Source organism: Wyeomyia smithii, chromosome 1, assembly GCF_029784165.1.
Source record: "Wyeomyia smithii strain HCP4-BCI-WySm-NY-G18 chromosome 1, ASM2978416v1, whole genome shotgun sequence".
Classification (NCBI taxonomy): Eukaryota; Metazoa; Arthropoda; class Insecta; order Diptera; family Culicidae; genus Wyeomyia; species Wyeomyia smithii.
The window spans coordinates 121,182,241-121,200,672 of NC_073694.1; the positions used below are offsets into that span (position 1 = coordinate 121,182,241).

An 18,432-nucleotide genomic window follows, 5' to 3' on the forward strand; every position below is an offset into this window, starting at 1 on the left:
GAGAATTTCTAAAGGATCTAAATTAGGAGATTGCGCTGGCAAACTAATAATTTTATATTTTCGTTTGAAAATCATCTTCGTGTTTTCAATATTGTATGTTGAGGATCGTTATACTGCTTAAAGATTCAGAAAGTGGAATGTTTTCTTCGGCATACGGAAGCAAAATCGACCACCTAGGTACACAGGAAACTTTACTCTACTTCAAAAGCGACACATGTAGGCAAGAACTGAATTTTCTAAGACTAGGGTGCAACTAAATGACACATCGTGTTTTGGTCGGATGAGTCGAAATTAATCTTTTTGGTCCAAACGGTAAGCAGCTGATGAGAAGACCGGTAAATACTGCTTTCAATGCACAATTAACCAAGAAAGTAGTGAAAATTGGAAGTGACCACAAAGTGGTGTGATGCTGTTTTCTGATGCTGGTGTGGAATGAATGGGTTTTATAACATATTTTATAACATTGACTGTGAATATTAACGACTCTGTAGATATTTTACGTAGTGTGATGCTTCCGTATGCCAAAGAAAACATGCCTCTTCGTTGGAGGGTAACGGTCCTAAACATACAGCATTGAAAATTAAAAGATGATTTTCAGAGGAAAATATAAAACTGTTGGATTGGCCAGCATACTCTCCTAACTTAAATCGTATCAGAAATGGAGTATGGAGGATTGTTAAGTCCTACGTCGCAAAGCATCATCTAAAGAATAAAACAGACTCATGAAATGTCGCAAATGCAGCATGAAATGCTAGTCCAGCTTCTACTCATGAAAAATTTGGTGGTAAACATAACACGAAAAATAAATATGGTTTTATAAAACAAAGGACAGGCCACAAATGAAACACAAATTTCGCACAGCTCAAGAACCAATCAAGAAAATACAACCAAATTTGGTATTTGAATGTTTTTAGAGGTAACAAATATGTCCATAATGGTTCGACGCCCTTCCCTCTTCTGGAGCACATGTTTCTGCACAAATTTCTGCTCATCTCGCGAACTAATCAACTAAATGGAACCATATTTGGAAGGTGAATGTTTTTAGTGGTAACAAATATGTTCCATAGTCGACATCAGGCAACATTTTGGATTGTAAGATGGCAACTTCCGGTTTCTGGAAAACAGCCAAAAATGGCCGATTTCCACCCAATATAATAATATCCGGATCTAGAATGATACACAGAAGCTAACATCGACCACAGATACCATTTTGAATTCTAAGATGGCGACTTCCGGTTTCTGAAAAACAGCTGAAAATGATCAAATACCACCCAATATGAGTGTTTCTTTAATCAGTATGCCATTATGAAATCCAAAAAAGCAACTTCCGGTTCCGGTAAAACAGCGGCAAACGACCAAATACCTCCCAATATAAGTATTTCCGGAAACGTAATGATGCACTGGTGCCACAAATCGACTTCAGGCAACATTTTGAATTGTAAGATGGCAACTTCTGGAAAACAGCCTGGAATGGACGATTCCCATTAAATATGAGTATCTTCGGAACCAGAAAGATGTACAGTAGCTAAAAATTGAACACAGCACAATCTTAAATTTTAAGATGGTGACTTCCGGTGTCTGGCAAACAGCCGGAAATGACTAAATACCATTCAATATGAATGTTTTCGGAACAATAATTACGCCCAGATGACAGAAAGTGACCAAACACCACCCAATATGAGTATCTCCAGAGCCAGAATGTTGCAAGAAGCTAAAAATTGACCTCAGACACTATCATGAATTGTAGAATGATACACAGCAGCTGAAATCGACCACAGACCCCATTTTGGATTCCAGGTTGGCGATTTCCGGTTCCTGGGAAACAGCCGAAAATGATCGAATAACACCCAATATGGGTGTTTCTTCAACCAGAATGACGCTCAGAGGCCAGAAATTATCTTAAATACCATTATGAAATCCAAGATGGCGAATTCCGGATTGTGAAAAACAGCCTAAAATAACCAAATACCATCTAATATGAGTATCTCTGGAATTAGAATGATGCAATGAGCTAACCATTGACCTCAGGCACGATTTCGAATTGCTAAATGGTAACTTCTAGGAAACAGTCGAAAAAGACCGAATAATGATGCATAGAAACCAAACATTGACCCTGAACACCATTTTGAATTTAAAGACGACCACTTTTAGTTTCTGGAAAACATCCAAAATAACTGAATACCTCCCAATATGGGTATTTTCGGTGTCAGATTGATGCCAGAAAATCTGCTGAAAATGACCGAATACCACCCAATATGAATATATTAAGAAATTAGGCGATGTACAGAAGCCAAAAGTCTAGGATGTTGTCATTTCGATAAAACCAATCATTTCAAACGATTTGTTATTTGACTTTGATCATATCCTATGGCCGATTCGTCGTGCCTTTGTAGACTTTAAACACATCGCAAGGAATCAATGAATTTGGAACGTTCAATTTTTTTTTTTTTTTTGTTAGGGAATTAGGATTACGTTGTCCATTGATGTGAACTTTTGTAATATATCCCAGTCAATTGCTATACGTGTCCCTTTGCACTATGACCACTATTGTTGTGAGTGATCAGGTACCTGCACCGACACGCTCCCAGTCAGGTAAAATATGGTTTATGAAGCCAATCACCTTTCCAGGATTCAAAGACCAAATCTCTTTGGACTGTAAGAAACCACTGCCAAGAGGCCTTGATCGGCGTTTAAATAATGCACCACAACTGCAAAGCAGATGTTCCGATTTCTCGCGTTCCGTATTACAAAAGCGACAGATATCATCCTGAACCCGGCCAATGTTCTTTAAATGATATCTACTCGGACAGTGCCCCGTTACTAGGCCGACATATGTACAAAGAGCTCTTTTGTTGAGCTCTAGGAGCTTTTTTGAATGGTTTTCGTTTCTTTGTTATAAATCTTTTAGATTGGGAACACTTTTTGACATTCAACCAATTGGTTGTCACTTTTTGTTTCTCCCAGCGTTTAAGCTCCATTTTCACTGCACAGTTTGATATACCACAGAAAGGTTCTGGGCCGATAAGTTGTGAGTTAGATCCTTGTTTAGCAAGTTCGTCTGCCCCTTCATTCCCACCAATGCCACAATGTCCTGGAACCAAATATACTGGAACCTGAAATACAAATTTACTGAGTTTGTTTGACACAGCTGTCGCAATGTGAGAATACATTCCCAGACAATCTTGGATGTGCATTTATAAGCATCAAGTGCTTTCAGCGCTGCTTGACTGTCAGAGAAAATACAAATATTTGCATGTTTGTATTTTCTAGTCAGACAAACATACGCACATTCAAGGATTGCAAAGATCTCTGCTTGAAACACTGTTGGCCAGTGTCCCATTGCCACTGAAATATTAATTCCAGGGCCAAAGATTCCTGCACCAGTTTTTGTACCTATTTTTGAGCCATCTGTGAAAAACGTTCAAATAGTACAATACCACATTCAAATTATGTTCAAATAAGTCATGTAATCCATTCTGTGCCGAACACGCATCAGTATCGGACGTGTTTGGTGATCGCTCCGATAGAATATAAAACAAAAGACGTGTGAACAAGTGTTGGCATTGTTTGCCTGGTCGAGTGAAATAAATCCGGGTTCAAGGTCGTGCCTTTGTGCAACTGTTTCGCATCGTGACTGCCAGCTGGTGCGTAAGCCGATTTGGCTGCTGGCTGAATTGTGCTACAGCAGTGGACGAGACACAAAAGAGGAAAAAGATGAAGCCATCAGTTGACAGTTGAGTTGTATCGCTGTGTGGAGTGATCTCACACCTGGCTCGCTGCTGGTGGCTGTTTGGTGCTGCTGTATTGGTGCTGCTGGCTGTAACGGCTGTAACTTCGAACGATCGGACAACCAACCTTACTGGAAGGGAGAAGTAAAAAGGTACGTGCTCTTGTCGGCGCTAGTGCGCTAGACTTAGCGGGATGGATGTAGATCCCTCGCCTCCCGCGCCACCATCCCCGAACCCCTCTGACCCTGACCCTTCTGTTACCCCCTCCCCTGTTCATTCTTCAGTCCCCCCTCGCCCCAGGCTTTACCCAGACGGAGCCCAGGGCAGCTATACTGTCTATTTTCGGCCAAAGGCGGGATCGAAATCGAAACAGTTGAACATCTTGCAGATTTCTAAAGACCTGACGAAGGAGTACAAGGGCGTGACCGAAATTTTCAAGGTCCGCCCTAACAAGCTCCGTGTCGTGGTCAGTAACCTGAAAGAGGCCAACGATATAGCTTGCTCTGAGCTCTTCACACGCGAGTATCGCGTTTACATACCCGCACGAGACGTGGAGATCGACGGTGTCATAACCGATTCGAGTCTGTCCGTCGAGTGTATATTGCAAAATGCCAAAGGGTGCTTTAAGAACAACACATGTCCCGATGTAAAGGTGCTCGACTGCAAGCAACTGCGGTCAGCATCGATCATCGGTGGCAAAACAGTATACACTCCGTCAGACTCGTTTCGAGTTACGTTCGCCGGGTCAGCACTACCAAGCCACGTCTCGATCCACCGGGTTCGTCTCCCTGTGCGATTATATGTGCCTCGCGTCATGAACTGCCTGAATTGTAAGCAGTTAGGCCACACCGCCACCTACTGCTGCAATAAGGCACGTTGTGGCAAGTGTAGGGAGAATCATGCGGATGATTCCTGCAGTAAAAATGCTGAAAAATGCATTCACTGTGGGGAGAGTCAGCATGAGCTCTCGACATGTGCGGTGTACATGCAGCGCAGGGATAAAATAAAGAGGTCTCTCAAAGAGCGTTCGAAGCGTTCCTATGCTGACATGCTGAAGAAGACCGTTACCACTTCTCCCATTACATCAAACCCTTTTGACCTGTTGTCTTCTGATGAAACCGATTCTGACGATTCACCAGCGGGAACATCTTACGCCAATCCTGGGGAGTCTAGAAAGAGGAAAAATATTTCCTCTCCTAAACTTCCCAGAAAAGGTCCTAAGATTTCTTAAAGTGAAATGAAAGTTACAAACAAACCATACAGTGCTGCGGAAAAACCGAAGCAAACTCCTTCTGGGCTTTAAAGTTAAATTTAAAGCCCCAGAAGGAGTTCCCAGCACTGCCAGGAACATCTATAACCCCGGTTGTTCCTTTTGCACTCCCAGTTGATGAAACAAACTCTTGATTAGTGAAATTTTCTGGCATTGTGGACTGGATTTTTGAAACTTTCAATGTACCCGATCCAATTAAAATTTTTCTTACAGCATTCCTCCCAACAGTTAGATCATTTTTGAAGCAGTTGACTGCCCAATGGCCCCTCCTTGCAGCGATTGTATCCTTCGATGCCTAATTCAACTGCGTATATGAAGGATTCTATCTCTGTCTTACAGTGGAATTGTAGAAGTATTTTACCAAAAATTGATTCGTTTAAAGTTTTGATAAATAAAAACAAATGCGATGCATTTTCTCTTTGTGAAACTTGGCTTACTTCAAATATTGATCTCAACTTCCATGATTTTAATATTATTCGCCTTGATCGAGACACCCCATATGGAGGAGTACTTTTAGGGATTAAAAAGTGCTATTCTTTCTATCGTATTAACCTCCCCTCGATTCCAGGCATCGAAGTTGTCGCATGTCAAATGACAATACATGGTAAAGAGCTTTGTATTGCCTCAATATATATTCCTCCCGGAGCACAGGTTGGGCAACTGCTGCTCTTTGATTTATTAGAAATGTCAACAAAGAGTGAATTTTCTTCGTACAATAACCGGACAATGGTGGGGAGCCCATCCAGGAGACCTTATAAGGCTTCACCAAACAACGATATTGTCTGTTATTGAATACGGGTGTTTCTGCTTCCGCTCCGCAGCAAACACACATTTGATCAAACTGGAGCGAATACAATATCGTTGTTTGCGTATCGCCTTAGGTTGCATGCAGTCGACCCATACGATGAGTTTGGAGATCTTAGCTGGAGTACTACCATTGAAAAACCGCTTCTGGAGCCTGTCTTCTCGTATTCTTATCAAATGTGAGGTCTTGAACCGTCCCGTGATTGAAAATTTTGAAAGGTTAATCGAACCTAATTCTCAAACCCGTTTTATGACATTGTATTTCAATCACATGTCCCAAAATATTAACCCTTCTTCGAATATTCCAAATCGTGTCAACTTATCAAATACTTCTGATTCTACTGTGTTTTTTGATACATCCATGATAGAATAAACTCGTGGAATCCCGGATCATTTACGCGTGCAGCAGATCCCCAAAATTTTTTCCAATAAATATCGAAAGATCAACTGCAACAATATGTTCTACACTGACGGATCACTTCTTGATGGGTCCACTGGCTTCGGTATTTTCAATAACAATTTAACCGTCTCCCATAAGCTCGATAATCCTGCTTCTGTTTACGTCACAGAATTAGCTGCAATTCAGTACACCCTAGGGATTATCGAAAAAATGCCCACGGACCATTATTTCATCTTTACGGACAGTCTCAGTTCCATTGAGGCTCTCCGATCGATGAAAGATGTTAAGCACTCTCCGTATTTCCTGGGTAAAATACGGGAACATCTGAGTGCTTTATCCGAAAAATCGTTTCAGATTACCTTAGCGTGGGTCCCTTCTCACTGCTCGATACCGGGCAATGAGAAAGCGGACTATTTGGCTAAGGTGGGCGCAACAAACGGTGATATTTATGAAAGACCAATTGCTTTTAATGAATTTTTCGCACTTGTACGTCAGAATACGATCAACAGTTGGCAAAATGCTTGGATCAGAGGGGAATTGGGAAGGTGGTTACATTCCATAATCCCCAAAGTATCGACGAACCCGTGGTTCAAGGGGTTGGATGTAGGTCGGGATTTCATTTGCGTGATGTCCCGGCTTATGTCCAACCACTATAGATTTGACGTGCATTTCCGTCGTGTTGGGCTCGGGGAAAGTGGTATCTGTGCCTGTGGTGAAGGTTATCACGACATAGAGCATGTGGTTTGGTCATGCCCTGTACACCGTGACGCCAGGTCTAAATTGATAGCTTCCCTGCAGGCCGAAAGTAGGCAGCCGGCTGTTCCTGCTCGTGATGTCTTGGCGAGCCGTGACCTATCCTACATGTCCCTTATATACGTTTTCCTGAAATCAATCCACGCCCCAGTTTAATCCTATTCCCTTCCGCCTACATCCAACCAAACGACAAGAACACGTTAAGACCCCGGATCCGGAAACAGCAATCAGACCCGCACGATACTCTCGGGCCCCGAGGGAGACAACCCAATATGCCAGTCCGTAATATCTTGGCCCAGCAGCGGAACATATTCAATATGCTGCTTACCTATGGCGATGGAAAACCATCAAACAACAAATCAGTGCTTTTAATGCAAAACATTCTAGCTTTAAGTTAGATTAAGTTTCACCTCGTAGTCGGCAGCGAGGATAAAAAATTTGCTTTTAGTTATTAAGATACTTTAGAAAGTAAGCTACCAGATATAATTGGCGCCGTTAAACATTAAATTGTATTTGTGCCGTGTCAAATAAATTATAGATGAAGAAAAAAAAGTCATGTAATCTTTGAGATATTAGACTTTCCTTGTTTTATTAACAATTTAATACATAGCGGTTGCTTAAGTTCGATTATAATCAAATGAAATGGGAACGTATAGGGCAGCCAAACTTTGAAACCACGTGCTCAATCATAATTCATCAGTTAACCCTTAACTAGCCCGCTAATCTAATAATAATATTGATCAAATCAGCTGTGTAGTTTCTGAGATAATAAAGTTTCGTGATTTTCACATTTCGGTACATTACAGACGAAGTTACAGTTCGATTACAGTCAAATTTAATAGGGTGTTATGAGGCAGATAAACTTATTATTTGACACTATTTTTGTGGAAATCTGGTCAGCCTTCTCTGAGCAAAGTGAGTGAGTTCAAGTAGTCTTCGGAATATGTTCCTTTTCATAGCTGGATTTCACATTTTCAAACATAACAGGCAAAGTAATAGTCCGATTGCAAAACAAATTAATAGAGTCTTATGGGGAAACTAGACCTTCCATTTGACACTGATTTTATAAAAATCGGTTCAGCCATCTCTGAGAAACATGAGTGAAATTAAACAGTCTTCAGAACACGTTTCTTTTCATAACTTTTGAACCACAAGAAAATCTTTATAAAATTCAAAAGTTGAGGGTATTTCTACCGTTCATTTGAAATTAATTTTGTTCAAATAGATTGTGTAGTTTTCGAGATAATGATGTTTCATGATTTTTACACTTTGATTATGTATAACCTCTAAACTAAAAATCCGATTACAATAAAATTGAATCACACACACACACACACACCCACACCCACACACACCCACACACACACACCCACACACCCACACACACACACACACACACACACACACACACACACACACACACACACACACACACGAACACACACACACACACGAACACACACACACACACGAACACACACACGAACACACACACACACACACACACACACGAACACACACACACACACACACACACACACAGACACACACACGCACACACACGCACACACACACACACACACACACACACACACACACACACACATACACACACACATACAGGAAATGCTCAGCTCGTCGAGCTGAGTCGAGTGATATATGCCATTCGGCCCTTAGGAGCACTTTTATACTTTCGGTTTTGCTATACCTTTCTATGAGAAAGGCAAAAACTTGAACTTTTTTGTCAAAACATTATATAACATGATTGATCCGCATCCTATTATCCAAACTCTAAATAGTTTCTTCCCAAACAGCTCTCCTCATGAGGATGAAATGGATAACAGCATACATTCCCATACGGCCCCTCCGTTTTTGATATCGCCTGGAGATAACAAACTGTTTGCGCCACCAGGGTCATTTAATTTCTCTATGGCCGCCCTGGCTGCCGACCCGACAGCCCTTGCAGGTTAGTACACTGAGCGTACGTTGTAAGTATTATATTATTGTTCCTTCTTTATTCTTTTTCGTGAACTTTCAAAAAATTGAAAATATATTGATGAAATCCAGCGTACACAAATACACTTACAGTTAATATCAACTACACATAAGTTTTGCTTGTTGAGAATTTATACCAGAAACCAAATTTTCTAATTTCTCATTTATAAAATAACTGCTTTTTTTCACGTTTACACTTCCACTGAAATATTTGCTGGATTAAATTGAGTGCTCTCATGTTAATGAAAGTTCCTAATTGTATCAATTGTTTCTGTTTCTGAAACATGGAGGTTTTTTTTCTGTTGCATCTATAACATGTTAATAACATTGAAATGAGATTTTAATTTATAATTTAAAATATTTAAACAGCAGGTTGTTAACACATTGGACACAATAACATAGGTTTCACTCTCAATCTTTTCAATATTTATGAATATTTATGCGAAATGTTGATGCAAGATTCTCCCAGCTCGTCTCGAGGTATGATGTTGGCGTAACAAGCCATTCGTCGTAGGTTCGGTTCGAGTCTCGACTCGGGAGAGGCTGCTAGTGTCAATAGGATCGTAGCGCGAGCCCCGCAATTGTCCTGTACACTTAACAGTTGACTGCGAAGTCTGTGTACAAAAAACAGAAGGTCGAGTTCTGATACGGAATGTAGTACCGAGGCTTTGCCTTTTTTTGTTGATGCAAGATTACAAACCATCTTTTTTTTTGCAAATTACAAAAAAACGACGTACAGACGTCACCACTGGTACTTTTGCATACGACGCCGCGCCACCGATTATTCTGAGGGACGCGCTTTCGAAGATAGGTTTTGCACGCCGATAATGATTATGTATAATTGTATGCTGGATTTTTTATTCTTGTAAATTTTCGTTTGTAGGTATCTTTTCCGACATTATTATGTTCACCAATCAATGTTCATTAATACACTTGTTCGAATTCGCTGTAAAGTATTCTCAACATTTCGGAAAAATTATGATCTGAAAAAAAAGTTCTGAATAAATATAAGCTAGTGAATAAATATAAGCTAGGCTGATGAATTTGGTATATGAGCCGTTGCGGAACAGAGTGGTCTAAAGACCTTTTTTTTTTTCAAAAATTAGTTTTTTACATAATCCGCATCTACTCAAGAAACTGAAGTTAGGAGACTAGAAAAATTTTGAAAAATCGAACTTTAAAGCTGATATATACCATGTTGAAATTTCGTCCGAAACAGAATGGCCATTCTGTTTCGGAACAGAGTGGTCTATGTACATAAATCGAGGTAACACCATCATGTAACATGTGACATGTAACAAATTACATGTGATATGTAACTTGCCACTTGTCCTGTAACATGTTACACGTGGTTTGTAACATGTTACACGTAATGTAACACGAAAAATGTAACATGTCAAAAGTTATGTTATATGTAACATTTTGTGTTACACGTCACATGTTACATGTGACATGCCATGTACATCATATAACATGTGACACTAGCCATTTTGTACGAGTAAACGTCATTTTTTATGTTTATGTACATAGACCACTCTGTTCCGAAACGATACGAGGATTCCAGTAAAATATATATGAAGTCAGAGTGGTCTATGTACATTGGTATGGTAAATTAAGTTATTTCGCCAAAAATATGGTGATTTTATGTATTCAGATGTTTAACCACTTCATAATCTTTATATTAGGGGTTATCCACAAATTACGTAAGGGTTTAGGGGGGAGGGGGGTTATCCAAAATTCTCACGAAAGCTTACGAAGGGGGAGAGTGGGACTCAAGAGAATCTTACGTAAGATTGAAAACTTTTAAAAAACTAAACAAAATTAACAAAACTAAAAAAATTAAAATCAGGTAAATTATTTCTCGCTGTGATTCTAACAGCTGAACCTTGACAAAGCAGTGAATTCACCGTCGCTGAATTATGTTGTACTTAACTTCATTTCTACTTGATTTTAAATTTAATTTACTTTAACATGATATTAACTGAATTAAGTTGTTTTGTTTTTATCCTCTACGAATACGCTTTATGTAAAACGAAGAAAAAATCTTACGTAAGATTCATGGGGGGGGGAGGGGGTAATGCAAAATCTTACTAAGCCTTATTATGGGGGGAGGGGGGGTCGAAAATTTCGAAAAAAGTCCTTACATAATTTATGAATGACGCCTTAGAACATTTTGTTTGAAAGAATACGTTGAACAGAATTTTATCCAGAGATTTCTCGAAAATTGCTTCTCCTGACAGATTTGCTCGATGGCACATAGACCACTCTGTTCCGCAACGGCTCATATAATGAAGGTTGTCACAAGCCCAGTGGCAGCTAGAGTATTCAACCACAAGTCAAATGATTAATAATAAAGGGTGATTTTTTAAGAATTTGGTTTTTCTTTAAAAAAAAACATAAAAATTACAAAACTGTATGAAATCTTTATTTGAGCTGATAAATGCCATTTACTTTTTAAAGATAATGTCATTCAAATGTTGGCCACGGCTACGTTTTAAATGGTCCATACGAAAAGTCCAATTTTGGGTCACCTTTTTTGAGCATTTCGGCTGGTATCTCGCGAATAGCGTGTAATGTTGTCTTCCAAGACTGGAATTGTTGTTGGCTTATCCGCATAGACGAGAGACTTAACGTAGCCCCACAAAAAAAAAATCTAGCGGTGTTTAATCGCAATTCACCGGTCCATTTCTTGAGATGAATTGCTCACCGAACTCATTCCTCAATGTGTCAATTGATTCGCGCGATGTGTGGCACGTTACTCCGTCTTACTGAAACCACATGTCAACAAGACCCAGCTCTTCCATTTCCGGCAAAAAAAATCAGAAATCATCGCGCGATAGCGAGCGCCATTGACCGTAACGTTGCGATTTTAATCATCTTTGAAGAAGTACGGACCAATGATGCTTCCAGCGTGTAAACCGCACCAAACCGTGCATTTTTCTGGGTGCATTGGCGATTCTTGTATTGCTTCTGGTTGCTCTTCGATCCAAATGCGGAAATTTTGCTTATTAACATACCCATTTAACCAGAAATGAGCTTCGTCACTGAACACTGTTCTTGTACGAGCTGTATAGATAGATCCTTTCGTAACATCTTCCATGTAGCCGAATAACACAAGCCCAATTGCTGCGGCCCAAAAAACGGCGTCGAATTGACATTTCACGGTCTTCCACTACACTGACTGATACTGTTTATTGTTGTTAATTCATGCGACAATTACCGTCTGTAATTTAAATACTACCTAAACCTAACAGATGTAAATTAACTAAAATAGTCTAGATGCGAGAAATTTCCGCTTGTAGAGAATAGATGTAATTCCAAAATCAAAAAATTGACACGTTTTGTTGAAGGTGCGTATAATCCTGGTGACTGTTCGAAATACCCGAACACAGAACAATGGAACGGTGTTACAAACATTTCGTCGAGTGACCTGCGTTGAATTCTTTCAGAAGCATTAAAAGAAAACCTATTCAAAAGAGCCGGGCAGTCAATTTCTCCAAGAATCACTTTAGCTGCAACCATTGCTTGCTGAATTCTTCTTCGTCTTTCAAGGGTAGCAATTCCCAAAAAATTGCAACGGTGTTCATACGGTGGAAGATTTAGCCTGTTCGTCCAAGGAAATCTACGGAGTGCGAATCGAACAAAACGCTTCTGTAGCCGTTCAATCCTGTCAATCCAGGTGGTTTGATATGGCGCCCACACTGCAGCAGACGATTCCACAATGGATCTTACTAATGCAAAGTACAATGATTTTAAACAATGCACATCGGTGAAATCTTTTGAAACTTTCGTCAGAAATCCCAGTTGACGACTTGCACGATCAATGATATTGGCTCAATGTGGCCCGAAAGTCAATTTTTCGTCAAGCAGTACACCAAGGTCATTAATTTCGTTGACACGAGCTAGAGGTGTACGTCCAATTGTATAGGTAGCTTTTATCGGATTGCTACCACGATGAAACGAAATAACAGCACATTTGTTGACACTGATGATCATCAGATTTTTTTGGCACCAATCCTCAAAAATATTCAATAACCTTTGAAGCTTTTGACAGTCGGATAAAACTTCAATGACCTCAAAAATCTTCAAATCATCAGCATAAAACAGCTTACAACCAATTCCAAGACGAGCTGCGACATCATTGAAATATAAAACAAATAATAATGGCCCAAGATTACTCCCTTGGGGAACACCGGATGTGTTTGTAATTCATCGGGATGTGTTGGATCCAAGTTTAACGCTCAGACTTCTGTCACAAAGGTATGATTGCATCCATTGAACCAGGCTTTCGGAGACACCCATTCTCGAGAGTTTGCCAAGTAGAATTCGATGGTCAATTTTGTCGAATGCGGCTTTCAAATCCGTATATACAGCATCAACCTGTTTTTCATTTTCAATGTGAGAGACACAATCCGAGACGAATCAAAGCAAGTTAGTGGTCACTAAACGTCCAGGATAGAAACCATGCTGATCAGTAGAAATGCTGCTTTTAGTGTGAAACAGCGGGTGGTTACTAAGAATTGATTCAAATAATTTTGGGCAGGCGCTTAGCGATGTGATGCCACGATAATTGGTAACATCGTGTCTATTTCCTTTTTTGAATACCGGAGAAATATGCGAGCTTTTCCAAAGAGCGGGGAACTTATATTGTTGTAAGGACAAGTTGAATATTTTTGCCAGTGGTTTTGCGAGCTCATTCATGTATCTTTTGAAGACGATAGCAGGTATACCATCAGGCCCAGGAGCAATGGATGTCTTAAGCGATTTTACCGCCTCTAGTAGCGATTCCTCGGTAATCTCGGGAACCTCAGCCGAAGTAGTATTCATTGGGACATCGGAAGCGGCGAGTACAGCTTCGTCAGGAGTGGTCATGGTTGTATTATAAACACTAGAGAAGTGATCAGCAAATAGTTCGCATTTCGTTAGCGGCTCAATGGTTGATTTATCGCCTAAATAAACTTTTGCTGGGATTCCATCATTACTTTTTCGTTTCGTTTAAACAAATTGCCAAAATTATTTTGGGTTTCGGCAGAGGTTACTTTGTATGCTAGTAACATATTGTCTATACAGTTGTGTGTTTAATCTACGGTACGATTCGCTTGCATACTTCATTTCATAATTCATTTATTTGGAGCAGGGAAAAACCTTTGGAAGTAAAGTTCATTTAAACCTCTTCTCCCAAAGGCATAAAAACCCTACTCTTCTTTTTCATACATAACACAATTCAAATACACCTCCAGTGAAACATTGTCTCTTCGAAGGAGGTGCATTGTATCTTATCTAATTACAAATACTTATTATCTACTTCAACAAATTGCACTTTTTGTGAATCGATTCAGCGGTAGCACTTTGAGCTGTACGGATGTCACTATGAAGTTTGCATCTGTCCGGGATGGCTTAACATATGCCGTATGGTAAATGACGCAGCATTGACTGAAACAGTGGCAGCTTGGTAGTCTCCAATGATGAAACTCACAAAATATCTGGTGCGGCTCCTGGCCGAGCATTTCAACCCGTAGTGGTAGTGACCTCAACGGCGACACATAGGACAAGGTTTGGATGTACATTGGGTTGGTATTCCAGGAAGGTGGCGATGATTCTGTCAGTGGCGCGATCGACCGATGAAACAGTGAACAGCTGAACACAGGAAGACTGGTCTAGCTTCTGACTTTTGCTTTTGTTTTGGAAGCTGAGCCGGGCTGCTTTTCCGTAGCTTTCTGCTACAATATGACTTAGATAAGATATTGACGTAACTTGCCTCTAATATACAGTTGTGCAGCTTTTTTGAACTTGGGTATATTGCGTTCTAACTTCAATGCTTCTGGTAATGCGTTGTATCGGACGTTGCCATAATACGTGAAGGTCTTTTTTCCAGTCTCCGTATTCTGTCGTAATACTAAGAGGTTAGCTCGATTTCTTGTTTCATGAGTATGGTCGGCTCGTCTTAGAACGTAATTATGGTGGATCCGTGAATTATGGAGAAGATTTTGCATGGTCACCACAGTTTGTAATTCGCGTAAAGCTGCTATAGGGATAATCGAGTTGGGTGCATTAGAATATAGCTCCAGAGTTTCGTATGGCCGTGGTTTGCCATATACGATTTTGAGACATCGATTCTGTGTTGTTTGAAGCGGCCTCAATACAGTTTTCGACGCAGCTCCCCAAATAACGACCAGATACTGCAGTTTAGATTGTACACGTGCTTGATACATAGTAATAAGCTGTTTTCGAGGTAGCAGATTTGATATTCTCCAGAACAAACCACAATATGAGCTAATACTGTTTCTTAAAATATCAACATGAGCGTGCCAGCTAAGTGCAGTATCGAATGTCAAGCCGAGATATTTGAAACTGTCTACTTTTTCTATTGTTGTTGTACCAACTTTCAGCTCAGTCTAGTTTGCCACTTGCCGACCCCGTAGACGAAATATCATATACTTTGTCTTTTCAAGGTTTAGAGACAACAGATTTTCACCGAAAAACATCTGGAGTTTTTGCATATCTTCAGACATTTGATGAACTAAACAAGCGGAGTTTGTAGCTGTGTATGCCATAGATGTATCATCCGCAAATAATCTAGGTTTTCCATGCAAATGAAGTCTGGCAAGATCATTAATATAGAGCAAAAACAGTAGAGGCCCTAAGTTGCTCCCTTGTGGAACTCCAACCGTAATTGCTTTTCTGGAGCTTTCGGTACCGTTAATTGAGACATACTGAGATCTTCCCGACAGATAGCTCTTGAACAGAGCATTAGCTATGCCCCGGATAACATAGTACTCCAATTTTCTCAGTAATAGGTCATGATCAATGGTATCAAAAGCCTTCTTTAAATCTAAGAAGATTACGCCTGCAATTTTTCGTGTATCCATTGCCTGATAGATATCGTCAACGAGTTCACTGGCAGCTGTCCATGTATTTGAACCGGAACGAAACCCGAATTGGTGTTGGTAAATGATATTTTGATCCTCCAGGTATTTGATAACTCTCTCATTGAGAAGTTTCTCGAACAGCTTACTCAGAACTGATAGGATGGATATCGGGCGGTAGTTGTTCAGTTCCATTTTACTCCCTGATTTATGAATTGGGACTACACGAGCAACTTTTAGATAATCTGGGTAAGTGCCTGTCGAAATACATTCATTAAAGCTGTTTGCTACGAGAGGCGCAAAGATACTGTGATGCGTCTTTATAAAGAAGGGTGAGATATCGTCATATCCTGGGCTTTTATTGACTTTTAAATTATTTATCTTAACAAGGACCTCTTGTACTGTTGCTGGCCGTAGGAATATGGACTGATTGACGTTTTGCAATGTTTTGAACTTATTTATGTCACGGCTGCTAGGAATGGTAGCCTCCAGCTGGGGTCCGATCGCACTAAAGAAATTATTAAATTTATCAGCAACTGTTTGTTCATCTGTGATTATACGTCCATCAATTGTTAGCTTTATAGAATCTTTGCCTTCTGATTTGCGCCCAAGCACTTTATTCATGTTACACCAAACTGTTCTTTGATCAGAGTTTTCAAACAACCTGGAGTAATAATTTCGCTTGGCAAGGTGTTTCTCTTGCTGAACCTTTTGAGAGATGCGTGCAAGTAATCCTGACATTTGCTCGTCATTTGGTCTTTTTCGATACCTCTAAATCACATTATCCTTGATATGTATCAGCTTCCAGAGATCAAACGTCATCCACGGGCATTGCCCCTTTACTCTAGCTTTAATTTCTACCGTCTTATAATACTGGCGCTTAAGGGTGCGGTATGTGTCCACAGCCTGCTTCAACTTTTCTTGAGCGGAAACATCACCTAAATTTTGCATTGCTGTCGAGAATGCATCATTCAGCCTTCCATGGTTTACTATGGTTTTCTTGAGCTCGACCAATTTTATTGGTTTCTTAAGTTCAAATGTTGAGAGAATAAAGCAGTGATCACTGATTTCCGATGGCATAGTTTCGTTCATAACTGAGCCTCCTATGGTCTCTGAACATATCACGTGATCTAAAATGTTGTTGCTGGTCGGTCTTGTTGTAATAGTATTGGTTACGTTGAAGTTGTAGCAGTTCAAAAAGTCTAGGTATTCTTGAACGATTCTACAGTCTGTTCGATTCACTGGTATATTTATATCTCCAACTATTATACAGCGATTTCCATTTTTCGCTCTTAGAAAGATTGTTTCCAGTTTGTTATAAAACAACGGAAGAGGAAATCTGGAAGGTCTATAGATGGCGTGTACGTCGAATGTAGAATCACCCAATTTCAGACAGATGTTGATGTGGTGGAGCCCTTGCTCGTGTATGTTGGTCAATTCACTGTAACCAATCTCATTCCTTACATAAACTGCTAATCCACCTCCCGTCGAATCATCTCGACAGGAAAAAGTTGCTTTGAAACCATCCAGTTTAAATAACTGCGTTCGATCTGCCTTCAGCCATGTTTCTTCGATTACTGAAAGATCAATACGCCCAGTATACGTATCTAACAACTCCTTCAAGGCATCAAATTTATCGAGGCTGTTCATTCCCCTGATGTTAAGCTGAAGGATTCGCAAAGTAGAACGATTACACAATTGATTCATATCTTTATTCAGATCGTTAGCGTTTTCGACATAGAAATTTTTCATTATAAAAATTTATAGACAGTTTCTGTTGATTACAATTATATTTAGCATGCACGCTCAGCTGATTGCTGGATTTGTGGTGACAAATGAGGTGATGGAGATCCCCCATTACCGGTGGAAGTATTCAGAGACCGCTTCGTGGTAGTCTTTGAGAGACGTTTTAGCTCTTCCTTGGATCCAATCTGTTCTACTTTACTTCCATCCTGTCGCCTAATAAGAACTTTCCGTTTCGTCCTGGCCAGATGTATTTGACACCTAGGGATGATTGGACCTCTTTTGCAGCACGTAGAAGATCGCGTCCAAACGCAGTTAATTCATCGCGAATCGAAACCCGATTAGACGACCCAGTAAACACCTCCGAAATATCCGATGCTGCTAGAGCTCCATGCTTTCTCTTTTGCTCGAAAAAATCCTCTTTTAGTTTCTCGTCACGGAATGTAACGAGTACTGGTACAGTAGAGTTGTTTACAGCTTTACCCATCAGACGTCTGGCAGAGAGAACAGTTGTATCTTCTAATTGAACACCAATAGCACGACCAACTTTCCGTACGAGCTGTTTGGTATCCTCATTCTCCAGCACGGGAAGTCCCATGACAATTGCATTCCTTGCTAACTGTTGCCGGTTCACCTTGTCTAATTCCTGTTCTAAAGGTCCACCCTCGTCGAAAGTTCCTGATTTTTGTTCTGACAATGCAGGACTTCGTTACGAACTTTTATGTTTTCCATCTTCACTGCCTCTATATCAATTTTAAATCGACGAAAATCTTTCTGGAGCTCATCGAATTGGTTGGATAAGAACTGCTGCGATTCTTCAATTTTATTACTGGTCGCGACCAACGTTGATAACTGCAATCGAGATTGTTCCAC

General features: G+C 40.2%; 1 protein-coding gene across 11 annotated transcripts in view; it reads left to right on the forward strand.

Moving 5' to 3' along the window:
- Positions 1-18,432, forward strand: part of LOC129717605 (broad-complex core protein isoforms 1/2/3/4/5) — a 192,128-nt gene that overhangs the window by 139,761 nt on the left and 33,935 nt on the right. For 7 of the 11 annotated variants that reach the window (XR_008726713.1, XM_055667625.1, XM_055667626.1 and 4 more), the window contains exon 6: positions 8,755-8,921. Coding sequence is in view for 9 of the 11 variants with exons in the window: in XM_055667625.1 (XP_055523600.1) it covers positions 8,755-8,921 (167 nt within the window). In the remaining 2 variants the exon portion in view is untranslated. The remainder of the gene's footprint in view (positions 1-8,754; positions 8,922-18,432) is intronic. The other 4 variants (XR_008726714.1, XM_055667633.1, XM_055667630.1 and 1 more) reach the window with 1 other exon arrangement.